Genomic DNA, 18,060 nt, shown 5'->3' on the forward strand with positions numbered 1-18,060 from the left:
AAAAAAACAGACACGAACACACACAGACGTTTTCCTAGACTGGGATGTGTGCCAGGAGGTGCAAGATAAAGTCGATTCCACAAGCTGCGATGGTGAATACAAATTGCTCTGCGCTTCTCTTCTTATGGGATGATTTTAGGCATCCGCTCCAAACTGGGCCTGCTATATATTCTTTATAAACCCAGCATGAGATTTCAATTTTAAGGAGCTTCCGTGTGCCAGTGAGTTGCGATTATTTACGATGGTAGCAGAATCCTTTAGGTTTGGCTTTTAAGAGCTTCATCCAACAGATTCCTGTTTGTGGCTTCATAGAACCCTTTTTGGACACACTTCACGGCCCCCAGGTATTTTTTTTTGCCTCTAAATCTCAGAAGACTAGTTTCTAGCTAATAAAACAGAGCTCCGTCTAACTGTTGTCTTAACCTTGCCGCTGGCAAAGTGGGAACATTTCAGATGAATAAGAAGGAAAAATCCAACACACGCGAGTCGCACAGATTGAGCAGTTTGGCAACTGATCTGAAATTGTGTCCAGGTCTCAAATTTGAGTATTGACCTCGTTTTCTCTTACTGCCTGTTTGAGACTCTCGGCCCAAGGTAACTTGGCGTGAGATTTCTTTGGCCAGAAACTGCTGTGCCACCACCTCGTAAAAGCTCCTTGAGTTGTCAGACTATGTGAGTTTTCTTTTAGAAACTCGTGGGGTTTTTTTTTGTTTTGTTTTTTTTGTAATAGCAGAGGTAAAATATTATTTTTTTTTTTTTAGCATAAAGTATGATTGCACATTCACGCGTCCTATTTGATAGCCAGTGTGTGGACTTGTGCTTGGAGCTAAGGACGCTTTAGAGCAGCGGTGAGCAAACTACGGCCCGGGGGCCACATGCGGCCCATTAGATGTTTTAATCCGGCCCGCCGAACTTGAAAAAAATTGAAATGAATAAACTATGTTAAGGTTTTATTTTCTAAATATTGTGGTTTTTCAAAGACATATATATTGTTGTAATGCTTTTGTTCACTTTCATTTAAAATGAAATGTATTTTTTTTCCTCCAATGAGGTGAGGTGACCAAAACACTCCAACCCATTGGGGCCCGCCAATCAAAAAGTTTGCCCACCCCTGCTTTAAAGAGCTTCGTTGTCGAGCATAGAAACGGCCTGTGATGACTTGGTGGGATATGATTTGAAAGCCTCATTTTCTCCATTTCGCCGTTTTTTTAATCATGCAGATTGTACTTAACAACATTCTCTCTTGTTGGTATGTCCAATTTAGAAGACGTTTCTTATCATTCTTCTGGACCTTTAAGCGTATCGCAATGCTTCCAAAAGGTCCATGAGGCTAAGACAGGATGCGGATTGCCATTTGCTTTCTCGCCAGGCATCAGGGTCACCTTTTTTTTTTTTTTTAATTCTAATGACTCTTCCCTCTTTTGTAAATAATGTCACCCAGGCCCCCTTTTTTTTGTGTCTACGCTTTGAAATGAGTGGCATGCCTAAACAAAAGCGTCATTGTGCTGCATTGTTCCATTCACCTTGACGGTGCCGTTGGAGACGACGTGTAAAGGAGTGACGGGAAGTCCTGACATTATTCCCTATTCTTTGCGTTTCCCTTAACAGTGATAGTCATCTCATCGTGGGCAATAATGGCTTTTACTGGAGATAACTCAGCTGACAACTCCCTTGACATACTGAGTTGTTTCTTTGGGAAAAAGATCCATGAAAAAGTTGTAAACAAAAAGGGCTGAATTGAAAAAAAGGTAAATTTAAACTAGGTTGAGGGTTTTAAATTGTGTTTTTTTTTTACTAGGTTTAGGGCTTTAAAACACGGTTATAAACTTTTAAACTGTGAAGGGAAAGATCGTTCCAAGCTAGCGAACGAGTTGTACGACCTTTTTTCACCTAGATGTGAGCAAAACTTTTCATTTGGGATTGGTCATCACATTCTCTTGGGTTATCGAAATATATACAGTCGTTCCCATTCCTTTCTCATTTTGTGTTATTACGGAATAAATTTATGTATGTGTTGATTGTTCAGTTCAGCCTTCTTACATTGTGCCAAACAACCCCAGAGGCATAAATGGGCACTTTAACCGATTTTGCCAGTCCATCCTCCGTTTTCCGGCCATGACCAGGAGACCCTTTCAACAACGCCCCCCTATCCTTATTCATCAAAAATAATCTTCCTTCATCCACATCCATCTTCGTCCTTTTAGAGCGCTCCCATCCGTGCATTTTGTCTGCCCAGCCTGGCTAAAAGAAATGTCCAATGCATGTTGATGCCGTGGGAGTGAAGCTAACAGCAGAGGTTTCAAAATGCATAAATAAAAATTATTTAATGCTCATTAGCTGGCTAATTTCTTATTCACATCTACTTTACCATCATTTCCGGACTACAAAACACACCTGATTAAACACCACAATAGCAAAATTTAGTCCTAAAATTAGATTTGTACTTACATTAGCAGCTTCACACCAATAGCCGTTGGTCATGTGAGGCAAATTCACAGATGAGATTGGACCGGGGTTGCACTGTTAGGGATGGCTTTATTTGTGGCGCTTTACCACTATGCTCACTTTAAATGCAACTGACTTTGACTCTCAATTGCTTCTTCACACAGCGGTCTCTTTCTCTCTCTCTCTCTCTCTCTATTTAATGATAGTTGTTTTCAGGACAAATTACACGAGTAAAAAAGTGTGACAACCAAATGTATGAAGACAAATATACACAATAATTGGCAAATATATACAATAATCGGCCGTTTTTTCCTTTTCAAATTATAGTAGTGTTTCTTATGAATAATGACATCTCAAGACTCCATCTGTAGAATAGACAGAAAGTGAAGCAGAGGTCATTCCTCTCTCTTTCGTTGGCCTTCTTCATGTTTGTTGTGTGCCTGTCCTCTTCCCTAATGGCTGCTAATGAGAACCAGCTTCAGGACTCTTTGAACCAACACGATAAGTGCAATTTCTGGCATTTTCCTCTGGCCAGAGGAACGTGGGGCACGCAGCTGTTGCGGGGGGGCGAGAGGGCAGGGGCGTCTGCTCCCTTGTGGAGGTCATTGCTGACTGGCGAAGCAACGGTCGGCGCAGGTCGGGAGTTGGGGAGGTGGGTGTTGAGAAGCAACCTCGGGGTGTTTTCTTTCTTGCGTTTAGCGCGCTCCCATGGGCCCCTTGCTGATTCATCCATCTGTAGCCAGTTATTTTGGAGGATCGTTTGGCAATTGGCCTGTTTTATGAAATGAGCGAGTGCACTTCAAGGTCAAGTTACTTTTTTGGTTTGGTTACGTATGCAAGCAGATGTCATTCTTTGCATTCTACTTGAACAGCCAGATGTGTTCTTTTTCATATTCGCTTCCAGGACCCAATTATTGTTTGAGTTGCTCTTACAAAGTTGTCATTTCCTGCCATTCTTGAATATGCAGATGTGAGTCAACAAGTTTGTGTTTATCGCAAGTAGCAGTCAAAAGAAGATTTTTATGAACTAGTGAAAAGTATATTCGCTCATTGTTTGCGCAGACGAACGCACCAGTTCTTAGCGCACAAACATCTCTTTTCCTCTCCGTGCCCTTGGACAATAAAACAATAATGTTCGAGAATTTAGAAGGGAAACCACCGCTGAGCTGGACGACCGGCATTGGCACACTCAGCTGTTTTGTTTTTAGCATGACAGCTGTTCTGAATAATATTCCAACTCAAGACAAATGTGCGTCTGCTGTTCTAGCTGCAGGTGTACGTGTGCATGTGCGTCTATCAGCTTACTCACGGGTCAGTGCACGTCAGTCCTATTGTGTAACTATTTTCATTCTTGAGTCAAGGGTACGACTAACGGCTCTCGCAGGTTGATAGTTGACTCAACTAAGTTGTTTTGTCAAGTGGAAGGCTCCGTGAAAACAAGGCAAGCTGATGTGAAGGTCTGGGACACCTTCTGGACCTTCGGGGAGAAACATGGTGATTCCTAAAGCGGGGTAGACGCGCAGCGATTTTTAAACCGCAACAGACCTCACACATGGCGAGGAAAAAAAATTGGGTGGGAAAAAAAAAAGTGTGTCCTGACTGTTATTATAATGTGCGGTGCACAGGATCCACTTTTCACTTCTTCATAAATTAAGTGCGTGCAGACAACAGACATGCAAACAGCAAAATATTTGTGCGTGTTGTCAGGGTGGACATTTCATATTAGCATTTGATAAGCACATGGTGGACCTTCACGGAGCAACATTATTTACTTGGCAAGCTGACTGTGCACTGATGAACAAATTTAGCATATCCATAATTTCTGAAATATGATATTTGTTGATATGGCACGATCACAGAGGGGACATGTTAAGTTTACAGACTGAAACCAGCAGAAGGTTATCTTAGAGGGGCAGGTATCCTGCAACGACATAATGGACAGCAATTTCAGGGCACTTGCAAAACATTCAATATCAATGTGAAAAAAAGAAAACATGCAAGATGACTCATTTTATGAAATGACATTGTGAACCTTGTAAAAAAAACGATCATTTAGTATCACTTAACCACTTCTTACGCTTTGTAGTTAGAACTGCGGATGTTTGTTTGATGAAACATTTTAAAAGACTCCTCATTGCAATGGTATGTTTGTGAGTGTTTGGCCACTCATAAGATTTCAGAGTTTTGTTATTCGTTGATGACAGCAAAGGATTTTTTACAGCGAGGTGGCTGGATTATCTTGGGAAAGGAGGATTGCTCACTCGCGCAGATGTCGACAGATTTGTGAACACTTTTGAGAAATAGGCCTATTGTTCAAATTTTCCCCCCCCCATCTACATAAGCAACAAGCCAAATGATAGTGCCTGTGCGTGTGTTCTCCAGGATATTTGGCAGCAGAGCGCTTGCCAAAAATATGGCCGTCCGAGAATCCCATCGTTGTTCACCAAGGGGACCCTCTTCATCTCACGTGCAGGTAAGTGTCAAGAGATTCCAATTCCATTGAAAATGGAGTAAAATCTCATATGATTCTTGTGCTCAGTGACAAGACGGTTTTTTAAATTGCCTTTTTTAGAATCATTTGATGACAAAAAGGCCCCAGGGAAATGACTGAAACAAGGCCGTAGGGCAAATAGCTTCAATGACACTGGAACATTTGTTGGCGCTCCAACATTTATCAGTCTTTAGGACTGCTGGGACCGCTCGTATCTCTGAGCCTCCATCATTTCGCAGGCCTGCAAGGAATGTCCAAGAGCATGTGCAGTATCTATCTCTGTAATGCAACGCTTCCCTATAAGGCCGTATGCTTGCACAGCTGTCCTATATTTTCTGGTCTTCTGTCACTGGATGAGAGGTTGCTCGACCCAAAATTCTGTAGGCAATGGCCGTGGTATGCGAGACATGTTTGATGTTCCTCTGGGATGGCTTTAATGGAAACGTTAAAAGTGGGCGCTTGTGTGGAAGGAATGTGTGAGCTGGAGCACGTCGTTCGAAAAAAAAACAACAAAAAAAAAACGCGTTCCCATGTGAAAGTTCACCTTATCAGATGACTCGAAATAAAGCGAAAGCTGTCGCGGGGGCCCCCAGGGGAGATGCTGATGCTGCCATCCTGAACTAAAAAGCGTGAAAGTTCATTGCCAGCTGTTCCTTAAAATAGAGTTTGTCTGCAATGATAATGCGGGATTATTTGTTTCGATGAGCTGCCTTTTTATTGTTTTAAGAAGTAACTATATACAAATACTTCACTAATGTACTCGTGTAAGTTTATTTTCCTGATGACTTTCTATATATATCTATATTTTCTACTCTTGATCAACATGGGCTTGTTACTTGCGCTTGAGGCTGCCCGGTCATGATATCTCATCCAAGCGCAGCAGCCAGTGGACTATGTTCTCATCAAGCGTAGATATCCATCTCAAGGTCGCTAGATTAGGCATTGATAGATGACGTTTTGTGCAGTCTAAAGGTCAAATCTACACACATATGATGGTGTGCCAGCAAGACCTCAGTGGAATTTAGCAGATATGGGCATTCCATCCCAGGGATGGAACAGTCCCAGCCGGATACCCATTTTTGGGATGGAGGATGAGATGTTTTTTTTTTTAGAAAGGACGAACTAAGCATGGTTGGGTTTTTGTCCATCTGGGTCAAGTACCGCGTGTATCGAATACAAATATTTGTACTTTGAGCAGAATAAAGTTTTATAAGGCTGATACGTGTGCTGGCCCTTTAACTCAGAGTTCAAATCAAAGAAAGATAGAGTGAAAGAGCGATAGAGCGAGCGAGAGCTAGATTTGATGTGGGCAAAAATAGAAGCGATACATGCAGTTGTGTGAAGAAGCAATTGAGAGCCAAAATAAGCACCCTAAATCGCATTTAATATGAGCAAAGGGATCAAGTGCAATAAATACAGCCATCTTTATAGGGGCGACCGACCGGTGAAATGCAAGGACGGGCCGAGCTTTAAAATGACGAGGATGGACAATGTTTTTATGAATAAGGACGGAGGGTTGATAACGGAATGATGCCCAAGTCACAAATGGAGACTGGAGCGGTATAATTAGGCACAAGCGCCCATCTTTGGAACTTAGGCGAATGAACTTCAACTAGTCCTTACATGAAATTCGGTTCCAAGTGGGACTAATTAACATCGTAATTTCACAGGGTGAAAAATAATGCATGCGAGCTTTTACAAAAAAATAAATAGATAAAATAAATAATAATAAATATAATAATATTGAATTAAATTGTGATGCTTGAGACAAGGAGTTGAATCTTTTACCCGAGTCTGTTTTTAAAAAGGAATCTGGACTTTTACTAAAGCACAAAATGTAAGTACTTTTGCCCCCACTCGCATTTAAACAAAAAAAATGTCTTCTGTCCTCTACCAGGGGGCACGGCCAGCTGCACTGGACACTTCCAAAGCCGGTTGACTCCCGACGGATCATTACTTGGGAGAGCATGAAAGTGCAACGCTGTGATTCGAGACATGGGTCGCACTGCAGCAAACTGACAATCACGCACTTGAATGCTAGTCACACGGGGGAGTACAGATGCGGTTACTCCAAAGGCGGCTCAGACCACGTGGCGTCCACATATGTCTACGTCACAGGTGAGATGTTAATAATCAGCATATGCGAATGACAGCCCTTGCAAGTCTTTTTTTTTTATTTTTCACCACTGGCATTATTTCCCTAAGTCAAATAAACAGAGGTAATGTTCCACCATGAGAAAGTCAAATCCAAACTGAGGCATGGATAAGAATCATTTCTTGAATTGTTTTCTTTGTTGGGAGTTTTGCCCGTTTGTTTTTGTCAAAGTCATGTAAGAGCCTCGATGAAAGAGTAGTGTGAGGTTCTCACAGGGCGATATGGATCTGCTGACGCCAGTCGAGAGCCTCACGGTGTTGAACTGTGCTTCTTGACAAATGGTCATTGTGTATATCACAACCTTATGGCAAAGAAAACGGCTGTGAAATCCTGACTTATCGTTTTGCCCAAGCATAACATTTAAGCACATGTGCAAGTAGATTCTCTTAAATGGCTGAAGAATAAAGACTTAAAATCAAGATTATTTCTAAACATTTCCCACATTCCAAAGAGCGGATTCGGCTCGAGATTTAGATTGAGAATTTTTGTGTAAGCCTCTTTTTTCATCTGTCTACCTTGACGTCTTGTACTGTATGGCCAAAAATATTATGTATGGCAGGAAGACCAAATATTGTGATTGCATTTGTATTTTCATGTATGGACTGTAACAAAATTATTTAAATTTAGAGTGAATTTAAAACAGTATAGTACTGCTGAATATCATCCATAGCACGTAAATTAACAGCTACATCAGTCAGTTGACAAGGACAATATATAACTGTAATTTAACATCATAAAACTATGGAATGAAAGTTTGAACAGAATTTTACTGTATTTAGAAAAAAGAAAGTGTAAAATACCGATAACGATTCATCACGACATGTTCATTCGTAGTAAATGCTCGGTTAAGAATAAATTGATAATTTAACAGTATAAAACATTACCATCTCCACCGCTTGACAGAAAATACATTCTGCTTCTTTAGTAATCGCTGGTGACGGGAAAATGAAGCTTCAAATTTGCTTCATGAACCACTTTTATTTTTTGATTCTCTAGATGGCACACACCACTGTCATGGTAGTAATATACTCTCATTCAAAATACATTATTATACGGTTAAAATAAAGTCGTAGAAAAGAGTAAAATAACTGCGAATGTCTTCCCCGTTATTTTACGTAAAAAGTCTTTACAGTGCGTGAGACGAGGTGAGGAGGCGTGCCTGATTGCACGGGAAGCCGTGGTCGCTGATTGTGGTTTCCTGCTCGAGCTACTGTTTCGCTAAGGCTACCCGCAAAACGACACATGGAACAAGTTAGCGTTTAAACATTGTTACAAAGGCAATTGTGCGAGGCAAAACAAGAGTACAATTTTAGTTCAGAATCAGACAGTTTTCCTTGGATTTGCATGAAAAGCCTGGTGGACAAATAAGCAAGCAACACGATTTTGTGATATTGGACCAGGTAGACTAAACAAATGAATCTTTTAAATGCGTTTCCTGATGACAGTCACGCATCTTCCGGTGCCTTTGTTTAGTCTGACGGCCTTTTCAGCTGTTTGTTACATCATACATCGAACCTCTGTCTAAAAACATCACAATATAAATGCTTTTTTTTTTTTTTTTTTTTTGCCTCACCTGCCTTTCAAATCTAAAATTTGTAATCCTATTCCCGCCCTTAGATCCAGAGCAGCCATTTGTGGAGCCCCATGATCAGACACCTTACGTCCTGTTCGTCCACAGAGATGAGACCAGCCTTGTGATTCCTTGCCGTACGTCGTCTCCTAGTACTGTTGTGAGACTCATTCAGGTAAGATCGCACGCAATTAAACGTATTGAAACACACTTTGTTTAAAATTAATGACTCGTTTAATAAAATACATGCCTTTGAATAGGTCTGTGTAGATCAGGGGTGGGCAAACTCTTTGATTGGCGGACCTCTATGGGTTCTAAAATTTGACAGAGGGGCCAGACCAGGAGCAGATGGTTGGAGAGTTTTGGTAACCTCACCTCACCGGAGAAAAAAATAAAATAAACAAATGAAAGTGAACAAAAGCATTACAACGATATATATATGTCTTTGAAAAACCACAGTATTTAGAAAATAAAACATGAACAAGGTTTATTCATTTAATTTTTTTTCAAATTTGTCAGGCCGGATTAAAACGTTTAACGGGCCGCATGTGGCCCCCAGGCCGTAGTTTGCCCACGCCTGGTGTAGATTGTCAGTCATGGTCATCTGCAAAGGTTGAATCAAGGCAACTGGACTTTGCTAGTTTGTTAAAAAACAATTCATTCGCCTCCTTCAGTGGGAAGAGCGGCCCTAACGAGCCGTTTTGACACACGATAAGTCAGCGACTGATTGACATGTAGGAAGTTTTTTTTAACAACCACGCTGAACAACAACAGCAAGCAACATCCTATTGTTAAAGTCTCCCACGGACCACACCCACTGAGGCATAAATAGAATGACTCCTCCCCTAAATTTATAACTGAAGACACGTTTTGGATGAAAGGTGAAACATCGTCAACGACTATGAGCAGTGCAGTTGCCTTGACTCAACTTTTGTGACTGCATCACATTTGCATGATTTATATTGCTTTGTTAGTTAACATATTCAGAGTGCTGCAAAAAAAAAAAAAAAGAGCCGTTGTTCACTACAAAGAAATTCATTTTAAAAAATCTGGCGCAAAAGATGCAGTGAGGATTCACCGTACAAATTTGTTGAGAATTCAATTTTAGGAGCAGCTTTTACGCCCACGTTATTTTCGCCTTTACTTGTCACTTTGTGGTTCCCACAAAACCAATCTTAAAGAAAAGCACAACAAGCATCAGGGGAAACTAAGGGAGTCAATCTGTCTGCTTCTTGTACGAACAGGAAGGTGCTCCAAGAGTACTTTTGCTCAGAATAGAATCTCCTGCTAAATTTGGTCCTTTCAGGAAATACAGGACAAAACCTGTACACACTGTTTCCAGTCACAGGAAACAACAAGGTAACCTACCCTGAGTACTATTTGGTACCTTGGATGCCAGAGGAAGAGAAGTCCTCCGGTGAACGTCTGAGCTTGTCGGTGTTCGGTACCACTCGGTTCCTTCAGCTGTAAATTTGCCAATCACGGCGTTATTTGCGGCACTGATTTACGACTGTGTGACTTTGTGCCCACTCGTGAACAAACAAACTGTCTGAGATGGATCAGATAGTGGTGACGTGGACCTTCCTGCCATTGGTAAATCAAGGGTTCTCCTCCTTCCTGCTCCCTTTACTTCCTTCCACTTTACTTGCCTCTTCTCCCAGCCTGACTTCTGGCATGAGAACAAGCAACAGCAAGCATGTACATCTTTTTCTAAGTCATGTGCTACAAGTTGTAAATGATTACAGAAGTCCTCTTCCGCAATTAAATAAATAAATAAATACATAAATAAATAAATAAAACCCCTGGTTAATAAAAGGCAGAAAAAGTTGAAAATCCGCATTACAGAGACACTATATAAAAGCAAAGACAAGAATTAAACCTAACAAATAATGTGAAACGCCACATAGCGTCTATGCTAATGAAAATTACCTTTGTGGATAGCGTAATTGTAAACATTCACAGCCGCTATTTAACACACATAGAGCAGCAACACATAGAAGCAGAACAAAAAAGTAAGAACCACGGTAAATTTATACCGCAAAATGTTCAGGCAATTTTGTTTCATCATATTTTGTTTTGTCAAACAAAAGTCTTCGGGCTCAAAGCTAACATCTAATATGAAACGTTGTATCATGTTGATTTACAGCTCTCATCGTCAGAAAAGATCGTCAATGAATGGGATCCAAAAGTTGGCTTCAGGATTCCCTACAGCCCTGAGACTGTGTACGATATGTTAATCTGCACCGCCGTCGTCAATGGTCATCGGTTCACCTCCATGTACATGCCCAAGAGACTGTGTGAGTGTGTTGTCTTTTTCAGATACATTAACTAGTAAAGACCGGTAGGTCGGTGGGAGGTGTCTTAGTTTCTGTCTTGCACATCCACAGCACTTTTTCTTGAGAATGTGACCATCACTCCAGAGCGGGTCAGGTTGTTGGTTGGCGACACGCTCTTCCTCAACTGCACCGGAGTGACCACCTTTGGTGAAAGAATCAGCTTTACGTGGGACTTCCCGAGAAAGAAAGTAAGCTAGGCAACAGTCAACCTGCAGCTCAGATGGTATGAATGCGCAGATGGGATTTTTATTTATTTATTTATTTTTGTCTTCAGGAAAACCGTTATTTCACAAACAAGACCAAAGACAGCCCCGCACTTGCTTTTACAATGAGCAAAGCATTAGTGTTGCAAAACATTTCAATGGAGGACAAGGGCTTGTATCGTTGCAAAGCTGAGATTGCACCCACCAAACATAAGAACGCTACAGCGAAAGTGATCGTCTACGGTGAGCATGTGCTGACCCACTGTTTGATTTGAACTGTTAATTATACAATAAATCCACCTGCCCTTGCCACCTTCCCACTCTCTCACTAAAAAGTGAAAGAAAACTCGATTGCAGCTCTCTAGAATAAGAATCCTAGTGTGCTTGCTTGAAGCGGTACATTTATCACTCCCAGTTGACGTTTACTGTAAAACTGAAACACAAAACAAAAGAGAACACACACACACACAAATCGTTTATGCTAATGACAAAATGATGTCTGCTAGCTTAATGCTAACATATATATTTGAGCTAACGGAAATTAGTATCCGGTAATTATGAACCCTCAAACAACTACTACATTAACACACAAGAAGCAGCAATACATACAAGCAGGCCGTCTACAAGTTCCAATTCCATTCATGTTTTGTTTCAGAACATCCCTTCCTCAACATCTCATACAAGCACCAGGGTACAGTGGTTGTCAAGGAGGGCAGAAAGAGGCTCGTGTTCGAGCCCAAGGTCAACGCTTTGCCGGCACCAGATATGTTGACATGGCAAGTTGAGGTTACAACGGATAACGTAGACTGCAACCTTCTTTGTTTTCCCAGAATTGACTGATTTGTTTGACTCCCAGGTATAAGGACGGAGTCCCCATTCTGAAGAATTCCACCTGTTACAAGATTTCCGGTTACAATTTGATCATCTCTGACGTGCAGCAGAAACACGACGGGGTCTTCACTATAAGCCTCGGCAACCAAGCCCATCGCCTGTACCGGAACCTGAGCTACACACTGGAAGTCGACAGTAAGATGGGGGGCGGTGGTGGTGGGGGGGGGCGGGATCTAGGGGTGCTATAAGTTGGAGGGGGGCAGGTTAGGAAAAGAACAAATATTTTCTAATATATATTTCAAAATTCTATTCATTGTCTTCAGCGGTGTCTAACAGTTAAAGATCTGCAGGTTAGTTAATGAGTGAAATTAGCTAGTACATGTTAGCTTGGCCATCTTGCTAACCATGCGTACACAAGCTCGTGAAAATGCAAAAAATATTTGTTTTGACTCCACTGGATTAATTGAAATAAATTAAATTCTTCAATGTGCTTCTTCAGTTTGGACAGGAAGCTTTTGAATACTAATATATAATATTATAATATACTAATGTCGCTTTGGGTAGTCATGAGAGGTGCTGCCTGGAATGGATGCGTAACGTTTTCCTCATTATCACATTCACCGCTGAGGTCGATTTGGTCATCATGTTTTGTGAGCAGCGAGTGTCTTCAGCTTGTCAGGATTGCAGCATTACATCAAGTAACAAATTCTTCTGTTTTGATTTTGTCCGAGCAAAGATCGTTAGGGGAAATTGGAGTAAAAGTATGCATTTTAATCAGAAAATGTAGAAGGAGGAAAGTAAAGGTTTCCACAAATAGACAATTCTACTTCAGTACAGTAACAAAGTATTTATACTCCGTTACATTACAAAAGCGACTGGATGGCAGGTAACAGCTTTAGTATGAGAGGAATTTGTGTGCTTGTTGATTCCAGAGGGAGATTGACATTGATGCTGTGGCAGCTGTTGTTGATTAGTGGGCCTCTTTAGAAGGGGCTTGGCGCAGTGTGTAAACGGGCCCTGGCTCCATTCTGCACACGCAAGCGCTCCAGACCCCCCTGAGTTCACAGCCTTTGTTTGCATCCTCACCATGTGTACACTGTACAATACATACAGAACTGTGCCGCTTTTATAAACATAATGTAGTCAACGTGGCCCGAATGGGGCTTGTAGAAAGCAAGAATGGAAAATGTTCACATTAAACACATGCATTGTTTTTTTTCTCATTTGAGTGTCGAATACCACAGTTTCCGAAGTGATTTTGAAAACTTTTCAGGGCACAAACACCTCACAACTAATTAAATAAACAAGAAGAGTCTCATTGTCTTGTTTCAACCTTTGCCAATGACCATGACCTGGATGAGTAACAATCTAGACCAGGCGTGGGCAAACTACAGCCCAGGGGCCACATGCGGCCCGTTGAATGATTTAATCCGGCCCGCCGAACCTGAAAAAAATTGAATGAATAAGCCTTGTTAATGTTTTATTTTCTAAATACCGTGTTTTTGTTGTCATGCTTTTGTTCACTTTCATTTAGAATTTAAATCCCATGATGTGAGGTTACCAAAACGCTCCAACCATCTGCTCCTGGTCAAATTTTAGAACCCATTGTGGCCCGCCAATCAAAAAGTTTGCCCCCCCCCCCCGATCTAGACAGACTTACAGTTGAAAATTAATAAATAAAAATGCTCAGACAATTTTTAGCAGGCACACTTACTTCCAGCTTTTGATGATATTGTGACACTAAGTTCAAAACTGGCACTTACACCAAAATGTTCGCTCAGCCAATCGTTCCAGATAATTTAGTCTTTCGGTCTATCAACATTATTTAAATCTGCTATTTTTATGCTATAATGCTAACATGCATCGTGAAATGCAATAGACAGGCTAATGGAAAACCGTACAGACGTTTCAGTAATTTTAAATACACTTGATTTTGAGTATTTGCATAGGCTGAGTCCTTCGGCAATTCATTAAAAAAATGACAGAGAAAAGTAACTGTTATTGTGGTACCGTCTCGGAAGCTACATTAATGTAGCAAAAGAGCTAACACAAATCCCCACATATCAAAATAATGATTTGCAGGAGGGTTATATCAGACGGTAGATGTTTTAACCTCGCATGTAAACATTTCCCAAGATGTGATCGGGACAACCCTCGTTACAAACCTTCAAACAACTACGACTTTAACACACGTAGCAGCAACACATACTTGCTTATGTGTCCTTATTAGGGTCACGGCTTGAAATATTGTGGGAGAATGCAGAATGATTTCCTAGCATTCTACAGACATTAAAGTGCCAAAAATGTGAAGGAAAAATTTATAGCGTACCATGTCGCATCACTAAAACTTATTGGAGTGACATAAAATGAAGCTTACAAATAAACACTGCCAGGAGGGATTCTGGTTTGAATTAAGAAACTATGTAAACGTCGTTTATCAGCACCGACATAACGGTGCACACACTCCGAGGTGACTAAACCACTCACGTTCTGTACTCCTGAGTTGACGCAAATGCGTAAAAAAAAAAAACATTATGGAAACATACGGCTGCCATGTGAGAAAAAAAAAAGCAAGATTCAGTATCTAATTATTACGAGAATAATTTAAAGAATGCCTTACTCCTCAAAATTGGCTTATGTTTTCAACAACCAAGGAAGATGATCCCAAATAGAGTTAAAAGTACAGTAAATACAGTAATTAAGTATTTGAATTTCATTATTTACCACCACAGCCTCAGTATAAGGACCCTTCATCAGAAATCTCAAGAAATAATTCACATCTGTTTGTGATAAGAAGTACAAATATTAAGTTGCTGCACATTTTAAGATAACTTATACTTTAGTTGTGGATTTTTACGTTTACATCCAACGCAAAACGGAGGCCTTCTTACGACTTTAAAAGCTTGATACGCAAATAACAGCGCAATGTAAAAAGGTGTGAATAGAGTCCATAAGTCGAGTATTAAGTACTTGTAGTTGGGTTCTTCCCACCACTGTCTCAGTTTAACCACCCTCAGAGCCTTTATCATAAACATCAAGAATTGCCTGTTTGTGATAGAGCAGGCGTGGGCAAACTACGGCCCGGGGGCCACATGCGGCCCGTTAAACGTTTTAATCTGGGCCCGCTGAATTTGGAAAAAATTAAATGAACTTTGTTCATGTTTAATTTTCTAAATACTGTGGTGTGTCTAAGACAGATATTTTGTTGTAATTTGTTCATTTTCATATGAAATTAAAAGTATTTTTGTTTACTTCGATAATGTGAGGTTACCAAAACACTCCTGGTCCTGGCCCCTCTGTCAAACTTTAGAACAAATTGTGGCCCACCAATCAAAAAGCTTGCCCACCCATGTGATAGAGAGGAAGGAAATGTAAATATGACTTCTTGTATTATTAGTAATAATACATTTATTAATTATTAATAATTTATTACTTGAGTATCTATTTATATGATGGTATTTTACTTACACTCCCAGCACTCAGAACAAATTTGTACTTTATATACCTTACTACTCAAGTTGTCTTTCTTCACGAATGACCACGAAACGTAAAAAAGACGCAAATCGAGAAAGGTAAAGTCCAGTAATGGAGTATTTGGACTTGGTTACTTGGCAGCATTGCAGACAATGAACATGGTGGTCGTTGGCAGTGATGCTGCTGGGCCGGCCACAGCGAGGGAGATTTATGTTGACTGTTCAAGCTGCGAGAACGGCAAAGGCGAAGGAACAACGTCTGAAGTGACGCGAGAATCTTTGTGTGTTGCTGCTAAAGAGCTCGTGTCGAATCACTCGGCCCGCGGCGGGGTCACGCTCTGACCCCGCAGCCCCAGGCTTGCCTATCATCCTGCCATTCTTCCCTCCGCACACTGTCTACAGGACAAATGGTGTCAGTGGCACCTACTTCACGGCTATCCATCATGACTGTTGTTGCTCATTAGAAAGACATTATGAGATTCTGCAGAGGGTTGGGCTGAGGCGTCACCTAACACAGGGATGGCCAAAGTTTTTATGTGGAGAGCCGTATACGGAAAAACCCAAGGAAGGAAAGGGGAGGGCATTTCACATTGCATTTATGAAAAATGTTCAAACAAAGTTTCAAATGCAATGGGGCCACATATGCAAAGCAGTTAAACATATATATAGTTTTTTTATTTTCATTCAAGAAAAATGTCCAAATCTCAGCTCGGCATTAAGCAAAAACTTTTTAGTGCATTATAAAACCCCTACTTGGAAAATTGTATACACTTTATTTTTTAACTGGAAAATTTTTGACATTATGTAGTTTAATTTCATGTAAGAATTTAACAAATTTCCTCTGAAAATAGAAATTTTCTTCTTGTCAAGTTTAACTTTTTAATTATCATAAAACATTTAAATATAATAAATATTTTTTATGGAGTAGTCAGTAATTTTTAAATGTGTTAAAGCTTGTAGTATTCTATTTATGATTTCAAATTTTTATAACGTGACTTTTTAAAAAAAAATAATTGCCTGATATGTTGTATAATTTAAATTAAAAATGTGACAAACAGTTTGACAATTTATTGGATATTTTGAGATTAAATTATATTTACAAAATAATGTCCACCAAAGTTTTTGACAAAGAAAAAAAATGATCTCAACTTCATTCATAGAGCACTTCAAAAATGTCTGCATGAAGCTGTATGTAAAGTAAAAAAAAATAATAATAAAAAAAGTGAAAAAATAATAACGCAATAAAACAAAACCCCCAAAAATGCCCACTCTCATACAAATTGAATTTCAATAAATGTTGGACAAATTGTCACAAAGCGTCATTCCTGCTTTTATTCTCTTAGTGAAGCCAAGTATTTCCGAGTCAGAGTTTGCACCTGTGGACATCCAGCCGTTCATGTTTGGCCAGCGCCACAAGCTGACCTGCACTACCTACGGCAGACCGGCGCCGAACATCACCTGGCTCTGGCAACCTTGTCACACAGACCCCGTCCTCAAACAGTAAGTGGTCATATAGCCTCTTTTTCTTGCAGGGATCTTACAAAATTGCTGCATCCAAAACATTAATGGAATCCGGCAATAAACTGCACTAGTTTTTTTTTTTTTTTTCGTTCGTGACCCCTACTATAAACTATCCAGATTTTGTGAATGGCCGTCCCTCTCTGTATGTGCCATTTGATTGTCTGGCGACCAGTCCAGGGATATGTGATGCAAGAGAAATGAACGGACGGATAGACTTGGTCCTCATACCTGGTGCTCATGCCATTTATCCAGAGCAGCAACACAAGTACAGATGATGGATGGATCCATTAGAGGCAAAAAAAAAACCCAAGTTCAGTCCTCAGTTGTATAATTGAATGCATGGATAGTTTTTCCAGTTTATGCAGAGTCTCACAGTTGCATTCAAGGCACCCTGGAGTCACCGTAAAAAAAATCCCCAACACATCTCCACTGACTAAACTGCCTCAGAACACAGCACATTAATCAAAGAAAAGTAGCCCTGGAGAGGTGCCCTCCTATTTGAGGTCAGCGCTTTTGGATTCCGAAGAGGAAACAGTGGGGAGATATATTACAGCCGATCCCCAAGTAATTCTTCACGCACGATGAGTGACTGCTGCTGAATACCAGCCTGCTAGTGAACCCACAAACAAGATGAACATTCCCCAAGATCCCGGCCGCTCTGTGACAGCAGGAGACCTGCGAGCCGTAAGATCAGCAAAACAATAGGCCATTAGTCCCGGGTTATCAGGACACGGCACCATTAACAAAAACAACAGCGTGTGAGTGGAGAAGGGACGCCTCACTTATTCGCGGAAATGCTAAATGTACATTATGTGTTTAGCTGGGGTGGGGGGGATGCTTTGGGGAATAATCAGAGGGTCAAGGTTAAAATGGTATTTAATTATCTAATTGAATCAAAATATATAACCAAAATTCACACACAAATTCCGACTCAGTTTGAGTGAAAAGATCACAACCAAAGGATTTTATACATGTAACTTGTGATTTCAAAACAACACAAAAATGCAAAATGAAAACACGCACAAGGCGCATGAA

The 18,060-nt window shown here is 40.5% G+C and overlaps 1 protein-coding gene across 1 annotated transcript in view; it reads left to right on the forward strand.

Annotated features, from left to right (window-relative positions):
* kdrl (kinase insert domain receptor like) overlaps window positions 1-18,060 on the forward strand; it is a 52,283-nt gene that overhangs the window by 3,106 nt on the left and 31,117 nt on the right. The window contains exons 2-10 of the mRNA XM_088294082.1: window positions 4,828-4,918; window positions 6,834-7,054; window positions 8,709-8,836; window positions 10,808-10,958; window positions 11,049-11,185; window positions 11,272-11,443; window positions 11,856-11,976; window positions 12,057-12,226; window positions 16,848-17,004. Coding sequence (XP_088150208.1) covers window positions 4,828-4,918; window positions 6,834-7,054; window positions 8,709-8,836; window positions 10,808-10,958; window positions 11,049-11,185; window positions 11,272-11,443; window positions 11,856-11,976; window positions 12,057-12,226; window positions 16,848-17,004 — 1,348 coding nt within the window. The remainder of the gene's footprint in view (window positions 1-4,827; window positions 4,919-6,833; window positions 7,055-8,708; window positions 8,837-10,807; window positions 10,959-11,048; window positions 11,186-11,271; window positions 11,444-11,855; window positions 11,977-12,056; window positions 12,227-16,847; window positions 17,005-18,060) is intronic.

Source organism: Idiotropiscis lumnitzeri, chromosome 4, assembly GCF_059441095.1.
Source record: "Idiotropiscis lumnitzeri isolate Australia: NSW breed Sydney's pygmy pipehorse chromosome 4, RoL_Ilum_1.0, whole genome shotgun sequence".
Classification (NCBI taxonomy): Eukaryota; Metazoa; Chordata; class Actinopteri; order Syngnathiformes; family Syngnathidae; genus Idiotropiscis; species Idiotropiscis lumnitzeri.